We start from the raw sequence: 15,492 nt of genomic DNA on the forward strand, positions 1-15,492 counted from the left end.
CTTATTTATTTATTTATTTATTTACATAGCAAACAACTTTTTCCTTGTGTTCTTTTCAGGGCGGCCCTTTGTAATGTTGATAAGCTGCAGAACGCAAATGGTCCCCGGGCCGGACTTTGGACACCACTGCTGTAACGCAAGCATCTATAAACAGCAAAACTCAAAAATGAACCTGCATTTAAATCAGTTGAAGTGTTTCTTGCATCAAATGCAAAGCAATTCAATCCATTAGGCGCATCGTTACACTGAGCCAACCAAACAACAGCAATAAGTTTATCATTGATAAATAACAGCCTGGCTGAATCATGGTTCCCTCACAAGCTATAGATAAACAACGTAATGTCACCTCCCTACATTCCTGTGAGTACAGAGCCTCCTCCTGCTCCTCACTTCATGCTCCAGTCCACAGCATAAAAGACATCCTCCACTGCTGGTGACAGACATGGAGTGGATCAAGCATGTTATCACAGTGAGGGAGAACTATAGCTCAATAAACAGCTGTCCATTTAACTGGACGACAGGCCAAATGAGAAGGTTTCTTCAATGAGATTAAAACTTGACAGAATTATGTTTGGAATTGTAGTTATGTACTGTATATTTAAAGTGTTTAAAGCAGTGGTGTGCAAAGTGCGGGCCGGCTCATTTGAAATGATTAATCATACATTCACTCACGTGACAGAGGCTCGCTAGACATTCTTAATCAATAGGTTTGTTACAGACACTTATATAAACACGATGAGTGAATTCTTGGTCTGGGGAAGGCATAACATTGAACAGTATATGCGAGTCAGCGAGGGTTAAGACTACGGGTTGGCGGATCAATTCAAATATTGATAGTATCGATACCAAGGTATGTTAGCGGCACGGGAAGCCATTGATATTTTCAGTTCTTGTTTATGTTTATTTTTGACAAGGCTTAGTTTTGTTCTTCACATTGTTGATATTCAGATATTGTTTAAAAACTCTGGGAATAAGTCTAGGACACACGATGAATTTGGGACCAAGGATTTGAATGAGAGCCAAGAACAGTTTTTGCTTTTGTTTTGTTATTTTTCACAACTGACTTTATTTTGTTCACTGTCATGCATACAGAATAAATATAAAACAATATTATTTTGTTGACATTTTTACACAATCTTGTATTACAGTATTTATAGATTGTTAAACTATTCAAAAGTTTGTTCATACCATTATTTGTTGTTTGCCTGAAAACTATGTCCTATGTTTTATTCAGATTGTAATCAGTTGGAAAGTGAATTTCTCTTGGAGATTAATATCTATCTAGTGAATTTCTGTTGGAGATGAATACCTATCTATCTAATTATGATCAACAATACAAGGCAAAATCACAAAGTAATTCAATGAGCTTAAAAAAATGTAAAGTATCGGTATCAGCAATCTTGTCCCGGCATTTATTTGGTATCGGATCAATCCCCACATTTGCATTTGCAGTAGTCTATCGACCACCAGTTACCCGACAAGCTTCTTCTTCTTGCTAATTCACTGTCTCCTGTCTGTGCTGCCACCTACTGGCTGTTAAAAGCCATACGTTCTCTCTCTCTCTCTCGCTCTCCAGAGTTCTGCTGTGACGCTTGTGTGTTACTTCTATTTAAATCAACAGTTGTACAGAGAGGAACAATCACCCCTTCAACAGTCATGTCGAAACGGAGTGGCAGATTAGTTCGATGGATGTTGTGGGTCGTGGCTGTGATAGCTTTGTTTTTTCTGGGATTTATCGCAGGTGAGTTTGGCTAAAGCAACCACACCGACACAAACATATACACGCCAATTAGATGCAGGCTAGGGAGGGACACGCACTTACTAGAAAGTGTACGTGGACACAATGAGACATTTTGTCGCGGAGTAGCTAATAAAGGGTGTTTGACGTTTACACCGTTTTGCTGTAAGAATGCCGTTAAAAATCTAATTTTCCCGTAGGTTGAATCGAACCGCCGTCTCCCGCTTGACAATTACACACCAGCCAAATTGCTTGAAAACTACCGTAGTTGGCACAGCAATAGATTATGCACGTGTACCTAATGTGCGTGTACTGTATATTGTCACATATAGTGATAGATTTTTCTTTGTCTTTTCATGACGTCGTCACTCCTAACTTACAGTTACTTGCTTTTGCATACATTTTAAAGTGCAAACATTGACATATCGTATGTGTTACACTTTACCGACCCCCACACACATTGTAGGTTGGCTTGCAAAGCGTGCACAGCCTAACAAGGTAAACAGTGCCTCCAGTCAGTATTTGTGGGAGTTCCTTGAAGAAATGCAGCCTAGCCAGATAAAAGAGCATCTCAGGTAAGTAGCCAACGATCCTATCTACTATCTATTTCTTAGGGAATTCTAAGTTGTTTCAGTCTCCGCCCACCTGCCCCAAGCGTCAACCCCACCCACCCCTAACCCCCCATATGGCTTCTGCTGTCCCACCACTGAACTGCCAAATGTACTCCCTCAAAGGAAATTTACACGCCTCCCCCATCTGGCGGGTACAGAGCAGAATTTGAAGTATGCAGAGCAGATTCAGAAGGAGTGGCAGGAGTTTGGGCTGGACTCTGTAGAGATGGTGCCGTATGATGTCCTGCTGTCCTACCCCAACGCATCGCAGCCCAATTACATTGCAGTAGTTGACGGAAGCGGTCATGAGGTACTGTGCACGCATACTGTATATAAGCAACCATAAATCCTGCACAAAACACTCACAGAAGTATCCTCAACTCTTTGTCTACTCAACCTTACCTTCAGGTCAATAAATTTCTGACCATTTTTGTATAGTCTGCTGACATTTATGGTGTTCATATCACGAGGAGATTAACTACACTATATGAGGAAAAGTTGTAAGAGAAAAGGCCAATGTTTTGAGGTTAACCATCAGTAAAAAGCACATGTTGCATGAGTAGAGATACTGTCACAGTCACAACAAAATAAAAGTTTACTTCTCAGCTTCACACATAAATTGCTGTTTCTGGGTTCCTTAGGCAACATGCAACAGTATATGTTACGCAGTCATTTCTCTAAAGGCATGCTTGAATGCGTTTGGTGTGGAAGATTTAGTCATCAAGTCCATCAAACACCTCAGAGGTGAATTAGAAGAGAGGTGGTGAGCCCATAAGGCTTCTCGGGCTCGGTCCCACAGACATGAATAGTCACTAAAGAGAATTTTGCGCTGACAGTATCAGTGCAATAGTCAGGCGTCCCAGCGTTTTAGTCCACGTAAAGCCCCTCTACTGAGAGTGTTGCTCAATAACTGCCTCAAACATTAGGTCTAATTTCACCTTTATTCCTCAGATTTTTACCACATCCTTGGCTGAGCCCGTCCCCGAGGGTTATGAAGACATTGCCAACATTGTCCCTCCATACAGCGCCTTCTCTGCTAAAGGACAACCTGAGGTGCATAAACGGAAGAGAAAGCAACAATAGCTCGGTCATGATGATACACCACATGCTTATTCCCCCCACTCTCTCTCTCTGTGCAGGGCGATCTGGTGTATGTCAACTACGGCCGCACTGAAGACTTCTTCCAGTTGGAGAGGCAGATGGGAATCAATGTGACTGGCAAGATTGTCATTGTCAGATATGGGAAAATATTTCGAGGCAATAAGGTAGGAAATTTGTAGGAATTTATTCATATTCCCCCCACGCCCCTCTCTGGCCCTGTGAGGCGAATCTGAAATCTGAAAAAAAAAAAAAAAACAGCCCCATTGATAATACAGTGGAACCTTGGTTAGCATCATTAATTTGTTCCAGAAGGTCTGACTCTAAACAAAACGGACAAATGTTACAGCGAAATAAGCTTTTATAGTTTTACATGCAGAAAACAATTCGGAATGCACGTATGTGATGAATGAAAGGGATAAGTGAACATTTAAGTGTCCTTTTACGTGACTACTCCGAAATAACTCATGACAAAACAGGAAGACGGAGTTAGCATTTAACGTGTGTTAACATTTTTGAGAGTCAACAGCTGATGACATCATAGACGGGCGACGTAGCTGACTTTCCGTTCCGGTCGCCATTTTGTTAGCAAACTAAGGATGCAAACAAGGACGTTTCGTGATAAAAATATATCAATAACACAGTTGGACTGATGCAGTGTATTAATAACACAACAAGACGTGCTTCAGATTGTATGCTAACCGGAAAGCAGGGCAAAATGTTGGCGTACATTTTCAATGTCAACCAAAAAACGCGCTAACCGGTGCGATAACATTGATTACATTGACATGGCAACACATAGAAGCTGAAATCAGATTGGACAAAAAAATCTTAACATACATACTGTACACGCACACGCACACAATTAATACAGTTACTTAGAACAAATACTAGAATTGAAGTTGTAAACAGGTCAGTGTTTAGGCTAGCAGAGACGGGCTTGGTGACCGTGACTTTGTCTCCACCACGATTGTGAAATATGCACTCATCACACACAAGCCAAAAAATTACACGTGGACTAATGAATGAGATCAAATACAAGAGCTGGATGGAAAAAAATCGTCTTTTTCAGTTTGCAAAGCACAACCACAGTAAAATGTGAATGTGATATCACTCTCTACTGTCACTCTCACCTCCATCAGGTGAAGAATGCCATGTTAGCCGGCGCAAAAGGGATTATTTTGTTCTCTGATCCAGCAGATTACTGTGCTGAAGGAGTCAAGGTATGTCATGTCGCTTGTATAACGGTCTAATCTTGCGTTTCTGTACCATGTACTCCACTCTATTTTGAACATTTCTAGGAACGTTCATGAACTTAAGACTCTTTCTGTTTTTGCTTTTGGCCTGTGCAGCCATACCCCGAAGGATGGAACCTGCCGGGTGGTGGAGCTCAGAGAGGAAACGTTATGAATTTGAATGGAGCAGGAGATGCGCTCACCCCCGGATACCCAGCTAAAGGTACGAGTACAGTATGTGTACTTTTTGTATGTGATTGACTTACATGGGAGTTACTGTCTGTACTCTTACAGAATACACCTACAGATCCCGTCCTGAAGACGGAGTGGGAATTCCCAGCATTCCTGTGCATCCGATTGGCTACCATGATGCATTCCACCTCCTTAAGTACTTTTTTTCTTTTTGCCTTCGATGATGCTGGCAGACTTTTTACTCAAACTCAATTAAGTGACATGTAAACTACTATTAGTGATCATGAACCACTCAACAGGAACATGGGAGGACCAAATTCACCAAACACCTGGAAAGGTGCCTTGAACGTCTCCTACAGGATTGGTCCAGGTTTCACGGATGACTTAAAGAACCAGTGAGTGCTTCAATTAGGATAATTTGTGTCCACTTTCAGCAAAGGACATGTTGATTCTCCTGTAGTCACCCCTCCACCACGCTACCATCCATGTGTTTGCATTGTCTTGTTGTTTTGTTGTTGCGCTTTTTGTCTGGCTTTTGGCTAATGAGCTAGTGGCAAGCAGCCAATTGAAGCACAATGGAGGCTTTGTACTGCCTATTTGGGAGAAACATACATTCCCACACAATTGTTTGACGTAACATTTGAATTGAATTTTCAGGTGAAAGTGCTTGATCTACAACTTGAATGTTGCCCCTTCTTCTCTTTGCACACAACATGCTAAGTGTGGAGGTCCGCGTGGGGTGGCGTAAAACATCACACATCTTCTCACATTGCAAACAAATCATCTTTTTCCATTAAACATCACAGCCTTTCCCTTGTATCTGTCCATGGATGTGTGTGAATCTTTTTGCTCTAGGTCAGTGCGCATGAACATTTATACCAACATGCAAGTGACCAGGATCTACAACGTCATTGGAAGGATTAGAGGCGCTCTAGAGCCAGGTACAACCACCTGAGCCCGAAGTCTAACTCATTTGTGTAGCACTTTGACTTTGTCAATTACATCACAAAATATGTGCAGTATTTAAAAAAAATATAAGACGTTCCTCCTGGTTTACTTTTGTGGAGTCTTTTGAAAAATACACTAGTCAATGCACTACAATAAAATATACTTAGGTTTTTGTTAGCCTTTAATAGGGCAAGAAACCATATTTGGTGGCTTAAGTTCAAATTGACCCCATCCCCCTCATTCTAATAATGCAGTATACACTTATGTGACTTCTACCATGAGTAGAATGTAACGTTAAAAAGTATAGTGCATGGGTACTTTATAAAAGAATAAAAGTAAAAGAGAAGAAGAAAATAAATCTGATAGAATTGTATGTGCATATTTTGTTATTATTTTTAATATGATACATTTTCAGCAATTAATTTTAGGCAAGGCAAGGCAAGTTTATTTCTAGAGCACAATTTATACATAAGGGAATTCAAAGTGATTTACAAAGAAGAATGAAAATAAGATAATTCCATAAAACATAGAAATAATAATTAAAAGCAAAATGCTTATAAGATATTTTCAGTTGTCATTTGTACAGGTAAGTGTTTTCAACCTGGATTTGAACATTGTCAAAGTTGAGGAGGCCTGTCTCACATCTTTTTGAAGACTTTTTCAGACCCAACTCTGGGCTCACGCCGGAGACCACTCCCTGAGGTTGTCAGAGCCCGAGATGGTTTATGTGGCTCGAACATGGCAGAGATGTACTTTGGGGCTAGCCCATGAACAGATTTGTACACAAGTAGGGCTGTTTTGAAGTCTATTCTCTTGAGTGAAAGGAATCCTGAGCACTGGGCTAATATGGTCGTATTTCCTGGTTCTAGTAAGGGCTCGAGCAGCAGCATTCTGGATGTACTGCAGCTATTGCAATAGTCTAGCCTACTGGAAACAAAGGAATGGATTAGTCTCTCTAAATATGGCTTAGACACTATTTTCTTCATTTGGGCGATGTTTTTAGATGTTGCAAAGCTGCTGATGTTATTGATTGAATGTGGCTGTTAAAGTTCAAGCCTGAGTCCGTTTCAAGGTGACTGGCAGCGGTTTCTTTTTGTTTCTGTGGGCCACAGACAATGATTTCAGTTTTGTCTGAGTTTAGCAGGAGGAAATTGTTTTGCAGCCGCACACTGACCTGTTTGACGCAGTGACAAAGTGAATCTACAGGACCATGTTCACCTGCCGTCAGCGACACGTAGATCTGGGTGTCACTTTGTCACCTTGATCAAGTTTTGGTTATAAAAAAGTACTGTATGACATAATTGTATCTAGTTAAGAATCTCTACGACTACAGCGTGTTTTATGGAATTATCTGATTTGCTTTATTTTTTGTACAGCACTTTGAATTCCCTTGTGTGTAAATTGTGCTCTATAAATAAGTTTGCCATGCCTAAAGGAGTGAAATTATCAATAATTTCTTGCTCGTCTGTACATTAAAAAAAGAGGGCAAAGATATGAAATGACAGTACCATTTGTGGCACATTTTGGACTAGACAGGTATGTGATTCTTGGCGGACACCGGGATGCATGGGTTTTTGGCGGAATTGATCCCATGTCGGGAGCTGCTGTGGTCCACGAAATTGTTCGCAGCGCTGGCAGGTTTCTCAGTAAAGGTAAGGCTACAACTACCAGAAGAGAATACTGTATTTGCTCTTGCAGCAAATCTGTGAATGTGTCTGTGTGCAGGCTGGAGGCCGAGAAGAACAATAATATTTGCCAGCTGGGATGCAGAGGAATTTGGACTGCTGGGCTCCACAGAATGGGCAGAGGTAAAACTCAGCAGTGTTTTCGCTTCTTCTTAGTGGTAGACTTCACTTTAGCTCACCGGGGTACAGTTTGGGAATGTGAAGCTTGGCTTGCCTTTTAGCGTGGTGTAAGTGGGTGTGATGGTGATAGTGGAGTCAAGTATGTAGTCTGCTGCTTAAACATCATGCCCAATCAGTGGTGTCCATATAATAATTGACGTGTTACATGTTACGTTTCACGTTTGCTCCTCCTTGCCGTCTCCGCGTCTTGGTATTGTCTCCGTTTTCAGAGATCCTCGCTCCTGCTGAAGGCGGGACAACTGGGCTCCCCTGCTGCTGATTGGCTGTCTGCCAAAACCAATTATTTGCAGGTGGGGGATGCCGGTTCTTTCTTCCATGCTTGAAGGATGCGCTTGCTTGGACTTCTTCTACTTTGTGGACATTTAACAGTTGTTGCATCTTCTAGTAGTATGCCCAGTTGTTTCCCTGCCATCTAGCCTGGCCCTCTGCTTTTCTTTGTTTTGTAACGAAGTTTTCCATGGTGCCTTTTGCCAGCTCAAGACGAATCTCATCCGGTGCCTGCTGCTCCCTCATTTGTTGGCTGGGTTGTACTTAATGTGACTCTCGCAGAGACTAACTGTTTTTTTCAGCCCCACGTCTCTGCATCTGGGGTCCAAACCTACACCTCAGATGACATATATTTCGTCAGTGAATGCCGCGGCAGTTATTAATCTAGCCAATGCAAAGCGTGACTTAAAACAGAAACCCAAACTCACCTAGAGTTGAGTAATCTTACCAACTGTGTTAATGCAGTTAGCGGACGTTTTTTTTATCATTTGCAGCAAGTGGACATGTCTGGAGAAAAGGTCACCACAATGTTAAAATGCACTAACTGGCTTCATTAAGATTGTAATGTTTACGCTGAAATTGTATTAGAAATGTTATAACGTGAGGAGTGGAGCGCTCACGCATGCGCACAACTATGACAACTATTCAGTCCACATTCCTCCACAGGACAATGCCAAGCTGCTTCAGGAGAGAGCTGTGGCCTACATCAATGCAGACTCTGGCATAGAGGGTGAGGACAAATATTCTTTGTCAAGATGATCTACTGTGTATATTACTTCTGAAGGCATGTGCTGCTTTCAATATAGTTTGTGTGTGTTTATATAATTTCAAGGTATGTTTACACTGAGGGTTGACTGCACTCCATCTTTACACACACTCGTGTACGACCTCACCAAGCAGGTAAATGGAAACCCACGTGGTGACATGGAATGGGGGAATACACAAAAATATAAACAACACTTTTTTGTTTGCTCCCATGTTGATCAAAGACGTTCTGTGTACACAAAAGACCTATTTCTGTCAAATGTTGTTCACAAATCTATATTAGTGAGGACTTCTCCTTTTTGATGAGATCATTCATCCACCTCATAGGTGTGTCATATCAAGATGCGGATTAGACAGCAAGATTATTGCACAAATGTGCTTAGGATGGCCACAATAAAAGGCCAATCCGAAATCTCACAGCACAATGGCAGATATGCCACAAGTGTTGAGGGAGCTGACTGCAGGAATGTCCACCAGAGCTGTTGCCTCTGAATTGAATGTTCATTTTTCTACCATAAGCCGTATCCAAAGACGTTTCAGAGAATTTGGCAATACATCCATGAAAGATGTGAGCAAAAACAAGTGTTGCATTTATATTGTAGTTGAGCGTAGTGAAGACTTTGTGCTTCCTGTGTGTCTGTGCAGCTAGCCAGTCCAGAGATAGAAGAGGAAGGAGTTTCTCTGTATGAAAGTTGGCATAAGAAAGACAACTGGACGAACGACCGTGACGCACCCAGGCAAGTTATGGAAGTCTCAAGATGCATCAACAGCTTCGGCCGAGGCCGCAAGCACACAGCACCAGATAAGCATTGACTTTTGAAACACTTTCAAAAACAAGAGCTTTCAAACAACACAAACTACATGAAAACTCTCTCTAGAAGTGGGCGATCAAGGCTTTATCGGGCAAGGAATCTCCTCTGGAAAGTCCCCTTTACACAGCTGTCTACAATCTTTGGAATGCAACTATTATTCATGTTTGTTCTTCAAGTGAAGCTTGATGCCATCAATGAAATCACCACAACACCCATTATCAAGTTAAGGTCTGCCGTTGTCTGAAGTTCAGATGGTCCATCAACACTCCCATACCGCAACGCTTCCGCCTAATGCAGAACATAGCTGGCTTAGTTAAAGGCGGCCGGAACGTGTCTTTATCACAAGAAATCACTGGAGAAATGCCATTTTTAAATTACACTGTCAGTGCCACCTGACAGCATCCGGCCCCCTTTTGTCCCTGTGGTCCTCCTTTAGTTTAGTTTTTTATCCCCATCAAATTCACAATAATAAACATCAGCTGGTTTGAATTATGCGATTCTGTTTGGGCAAGCGTAGCTGTCAGATGAAACCTTTCGAGCGCTGGAACTTACTCAAAGTGAACTGAAATAGCACATTGTGTCTTTGCAATCATCAGTCAAACAATCAAGGATGTCATCTAAGAAATGTCTGAGTCGGTATTTCTTGTACTTGGTGTTCTGTAGGATCAGCAAACTGGGCTCAGGAAGTGATTTTGAAGCCTATTTTGTCCGTCTCGGAATTGCAGCAGGCAGAGCAAGATACACCAAGAACTGGGTAACGTTTTTAGCACTTCGCTATCGTGTGTCTGCACGTGTGGTACTATTTTGGATGCAAAACTATGCATTTGATTGGAAAAAAATATTAACATCTTTATAGTCTAATGCAGGCGCATCGAGGGCCACAGGCTGAAAAATGAAAGGATGGGCCACTTTGATATTCTGTAGACCAACACATGTAGATATGCAAAGTCATTTTATACATTCATACATACATACATACATACATACATACATACATACATACATACGTTGTATCAAGAAAAAACTGCATCTCTGCAGCTTTGTGATATTGGTGTAAAAACATTGGTCTTAACCACTGTTTTTTCCCCATTTTAGTTTTTTTCCTCAAACATTTCAACTTTATTCTTTAGTCTTTGTAAATTTTCTTTTTGTCATAATACTGTATTCCTTCATAACTTTTGTATCTTTTCCCCCCCAACTTAATTTTCCAAAAAATACAACTTTTTATCTTGTTTTGTTTCTCAATTACGACTTTCAAAAAAAAAAATAGCGTACAGTGGTGTGAAAAAGTGTTTGCCCCTTTCCAGATTTCTTAATTTATTGCATGTTTGTCACACTTAGATGTTTCAGATCATCAAACAAATTGAAATATTAGTCAATGACAACACAACTGAACACAAGATGGAAGTTTTAAATGTTTTGGGGGTTTTTTAATTAAAGGAGAAAAAATCCAAACCTTCATGGCCCCAAGTGAAAAAGTGATTGCCCCCTAAATCTAACTGCCTTATGAGTGGTTGGGCCACACTTGGCAACAACTGCAAGTGTTTGATAACTTGCAGTGTAGGATAACTTGCAATGAGTCTCTTGCAGCGCTGTGGAGGAATTTTGTCCCACTCATCTTTGCAGAATTGTTGTAATTCAGCCACATTGGAGGTTTTTCCAGCATGAAGCACCTTTTTAAAGGTCATGCCACAGCATCTCAATAGGATTCAGGTCAGGACTTTGACTAGGCCACTCCAAAGTCTTCATTTTGTTTTTCTTCAGCCATTCAAAGGTGGACTTGTTGGTGTGTTTTGGATCATTGTCCTGCTGGTTGGTTTCAGCTTGAGGTCACCAACAGATAGGCAGACATTCTCCTTCAGGATGTTTTGGTAGACATCAGAATTCATGGTTCCATTTATCACAGCAAGTCTTCCAGGTGCTGAAGCAGCAAAACAGCCCCAGACACGTCCCAAAGCTTTAGAAATGGCTTTATCACCTTTTCCACTTGTACTGAGGTGTGATGAACCACAGTCAAGTTATGCTTTGACAGGGGAGCAATCACTTTGTCACACAGGCCAATGCATCCTTCCATCCTCTATGCCTCTTATCCTCATTAGGGTCACGGGTATGCTGGAACCTATCCCAGCTGACTTAGGGCGAGAGGTGGGGTACACCCTGGACTGGTCGCCAGCCAATCGCAGGGCACATATAGACAAACAGCCATTCACACTCACATTCATACCTATGGACAATTTAGTGTTGCCAATTAACCCAACATGCATGTTTTTGGAATGTGGGAGGAAACGCACGCACGGGGAGAACATGCAAACTCCACACAGAGATGGCCAACGGAGATTCGAACCTTCCCCATTTTCTGACTGTGTGGCCAACATGCTAACCACTAGGCCACCGCGCGGCCCCAGGCCCATGTAGGTTTGGATTTTTTTTCTCCCTTTTTAATAATAAAAGGTTTCATTTAAAAACTGAATTTTATGTTCATTTGTGTTGCCATTAACTAATATTTGAATTTATTTGGTGATCTGAAACATTTAAGTGTGACAAAAAAAAAAATTCAGGATGGGGGAAAACGGTTTTTCACACGTGTGTGTGTGTGTGTGTGTGTGTGTGTGTGTGTGTGTGTGTAGAAAACAGAGCGATACAGCAGTTATCCCGTCTATCACACCGTGTATGAAACCTTCGAGGTCGTGGAGAAGTTTTACGACCCTACCTTCAGGAGACTTCGCACTGTGGCCCAAGTGAGAGGGGGCCTCATTTTCCTCCTGGCGGATTCACAGATCATCCCCCTTGATGCCAACCAATACGCCCTCTCTCTCCAAAAGTATGCACGCAGCATCGCAGCCTTAGGACAGGGGCACCTGGAGGAGATGCAGAAGTACAAGGTGTCGTTTGGTAAGTCCCAGTATAACGCATGAATATTAGTCATACATTACAAATTGATGTTCACGATTTATGCACATTTGTTTTCCAGACTCCTTGTTTTCAGCTGTGGAAAACTTCACAGTTGCTGCGAGGGAGTTTCATGAGCGCCTGCAAAACATAAACACAGCAGAGTAAGAAGAAGTACAGTTGTGTACTAAAATGTCAGCGTGTACGCTTTAGTTAAACCACAAAAAGTTGGTCGATTACATATGTGAAGGAGAGCTAACACAGTGTGTGATTGTGTGCATCAGTCCCCTGCAGGTACGTGCAATGAATGATCAGCTCATGTATCTTGAGAGGGCCTTTATAGACCCCCTGGGATTACCTGGCCGACCCTTCTACAGGTATAACTGTCTACCGTGTGCATTTATGTCATTTCAAATTTTGTAGACCGTGAAATTGATACTACTGCAATTGTTAATACTATTAACAATTGCAAAAAAGGATTTTCATCATTTTGTCCGCTGTAGAGAGATAAGACATACATTTTTATAAAAAATGTGTATATATGCATATATATATATTATACATATGTAAAAAAAAAAATAAGGCATGAATGGTGGAAACTCATTTTTTTCATGAATTACGTTGAAGGTTTTAGCGTACCTAACGCGTTGGCGTCATGGAAAGCCACACCTCCTTGTGATGACGGCAGAGGGGGGGACAGTGTAGCGTCCACAGTCTTTATTGCTGACCTGCACACACCAACAGCAGTACAATTCCAACACCACATATGCAACTCCAACTTGCAAACACGCCTCTAGTTCGTCCTCGAAACACTTCGTCATTGTCACGATGACCGCGAGGTGCATTCACAGGCATTCGGACCGGCACAACAACCTCTTTATTATGCGTGTGTGTGGTCAAAATAAACAGCAGGACAAGGAAAAACAGTAAGCGGATATTCGTATCACCCACTTCGTTACTCTTCATGTCGAAGTACAATCTTCTACATTCAAGTGTGCTCGGAAATCCCAGAAAAGACACTGAATGTTAATTAAACTTAGTCGACGTGGTGTCTTTGAAGGCACACGTTCATTGCTGACAATGACAAGGTTAAAAGTGTGATGTGAGACTGGTGCAAATTACATTTTCTGATGTAAATTGTCCATTTGGAGATCTTAATACATACAAATATCAGTAATTCTGTCAGCATCCTAATCATAATGCACAGCTCATTCTTTGGCAGTTGGACTCCACAGCACCTGTGCTGTAATCTGTTAGACACACCGTATTGACTTTATCTTCCTGATCATCTTGTTTTCAGGCATGTCATATTTGCTCCAAGCAGCCATAATAAATACGCAGGGGAGTCATTCCCTGGGATTTACGACGCACTGTTCGACATAGAGCGCTCGGCCGACCAGGAGCAGGCCTGGAACGAAGTCAAGCGACAAATCAGCATAGCGGCATTCACTGTCCACGCTGCTGCCATGACGCTTGCGCCGCCTGCATGACGCACCTATCAGCACATCTTCTGGAATCATGGGATTAAATGAGAGGTTATTTCAAGACGGAATCAACACCCGATGTATGGAGAAGACGAACGCTCTACTATATGACAAGTTTGGGTGGAAAATTCCTGCAATTTGGGTCACCACTTGTCATTGAGGGGTAATGGTGGGGGCCGCAGCCGAACCAGTTGAGAAGCACTCATATAGACAATCACTCATTCACACTCACCGATGGACTATTTATTGAATTTGTAGGCAGTTCAATCAACCAGATCATTGCACCCACCCACCATTTCTTGACAGCTGCATTTAATAAAGTTAATGTGTGGAGCACTCCATAGCATTTTTTAATAGTTAAAATTGCCATTAAACATAAATTGATTTTTTTTGTGCCCAAATTCAATATAAAGTCAATTAATTAGAACATTAAAATGTCTAAATTAAAGTTAACATTTACTAAATTGTCCATTAAACACTTAAAATGTAAAAATTTAAACGACAATTTCCTAACTTTTCCCCCCCCCCCCCATTTACTTAAATTACAGTCATGAGTCTTTTTTTCCAAATTTAAGGTCCAGGGTCAGTTTTTTATGGGTCGCCAGTTGTCAGAAATTGAGAGTGAAACCCTGGAAAGCAGCACATTTTTATTTTGGGTCTTGAGCACCAAAAACTGTTGCTAAGCATCAGACTGATAAGATTTGTTCATTGTGGATGAGAAGGCTACATTTTGTAGTGATACACTTCAGTGTTTAAAACGCAGAAGAGTACACAGCATAAAGAAGTGACGTCTTACCTTCGTGGTACACTGCTCTGCCACATCCAGTCCAATATTTTGGAAGATGATGTCGTGTTGGCTTTTCACTAAACTAGAACAACATTACGTTTCAACAGGAGGCAAGCATTTAGGAGCACAGATGTTTCAGTGGCGCAATGAACTGTCACTCATGCCTTCGGGTGAATGTTTTGTGTGTAAAAGAGAACTTTTCAAGGTGAAGGTTTAATTATAAAGCACATTTAAAACGAACAGTTCATGCTGCCCCACAGTGCCGTACAGATCAAGAAAAAAATGCTCAAAATTAAATAAAATAGACAAAATAAGAAGCATGTAACTTTTTTTTTTTTTTTTAATAAAATCAAGTATAAGAACAAAACATTTGATACAAAAAAAGTCTAAATCTGCTTCTCTTCTCTTCTCTTTCTCATGAGCGGAAGACGACGGGATTACCGCAATGGGTCCGTAGTGTCACATGGTTCCGTTCACAGCGCCACACGAAGGTGTACCTTGTGCATTGCATTGTTTTCACTCGGTGACGCTTTCCCATCTGGATGCAACTACGGTAATCCAGCGTTGTGGCATAAAAAACATAATTCCAAGAACGTCCTGCGTTGACAGAGTCTTAATTTAAATCTTAATAACAGGGGGAGAGTTCCATAATGTTGGGTCTGCGACTGCAAAAGCTGTCTCCTCTTGTTTAGCGAGAATCCTGAGCTGAATGAAACTTTCTTTGCTCAATGAACTGATTTGATTGAGTGGTCAATAAAACCATAAAGGTTTTTAACACAATAAGATGAAAGGGGGGCTACG

General features: G+C 41.4%; 1 protein-coding gene across 1 annotated transcript; it reads left to right on the forward strand.

Moving 5' to 3' along the window:
- Positions 1-1,539: 1,539 nt before the first annotated feature.
- naalad2 (N-acetylated alpha-linked acidic dipeptidase 2) lies at positions 1,540-14,126 on the forward strand. Its single transcript, XM_054794463.1, has 20 exons — positions 1,540-1,741; positions 2,205-2,313; positions 2,473-2,659; positions 3,301-3,402; positions 3,489-3,614; positions 4,590-4,670; positions 4,800-4,905; positions 4,977-5,070; positions 5,174-5,269; positions 5,730-5,815; positions 7,355-7,474; positions 7,548-7,630; positions 8,621-8,684; positions 8,787-8,854; positions 9,365-9,456; positions 10,195-10,285; positions 12,159-12,423; positions 12,503-12,584; positions 12,705-12,797; positions 13,721-14,126. The coding sequence occupies exons 1-20, from the start codon at positions 1,657-1,659 to the stop codon at positions 13,908-13,910; spliced, it is 2,220 nt and encodes a 739-aa protein (XP_054650438.1). The 5' UTR covers positions 1,540-1,656; the 3' UTR covers positions 13,911-14,126.
- Positions 14,127-15,492: the final 1,366 nt, after the last annotated feature.

The sequence above is a fragment of the Dunckerocampus dactyliophorus genome, chromosome 12, assembly GCF_027744805.1.
Source record: "Dunckerocampus dactyliophorus isolate RoL2022-P2 chromosome 12, RoL_Ddac_1.1, whole genome shotgun sequence".
Lineage (NCBI taxonomy): Eukaryota > Metazoa > Chordata > Actinopteri > Syngnathiformes > Syngnathidae > Dunckerocampus > Dunckerocampus dactyliophorus.

Bases quoted from the DNA above. Each gene is read 5' to 3' on its own strand.
- naalad2 (XM_054794463.1), top strand. From the start codon at position 1,657: ATGTCGAAACGGAGTGGCAGATTAGTTCGATGGATGTTGTGGGTCGTG. The intron at 5,071-5,173 runs GTACTTTTTTTC...ACCACTCAACAG, and splicing joins GATGCATTCCACCTCCTTAA to GAACATGGGAGGACCAAATT. The intron at 7,475-7,547 runs GTAAGGCTACAA...GTCTGTGTGCAG, and splicing joins TGGCAGGTTTCTCAGTAAAG to GCTGGAGGCCGAGAAGAACA.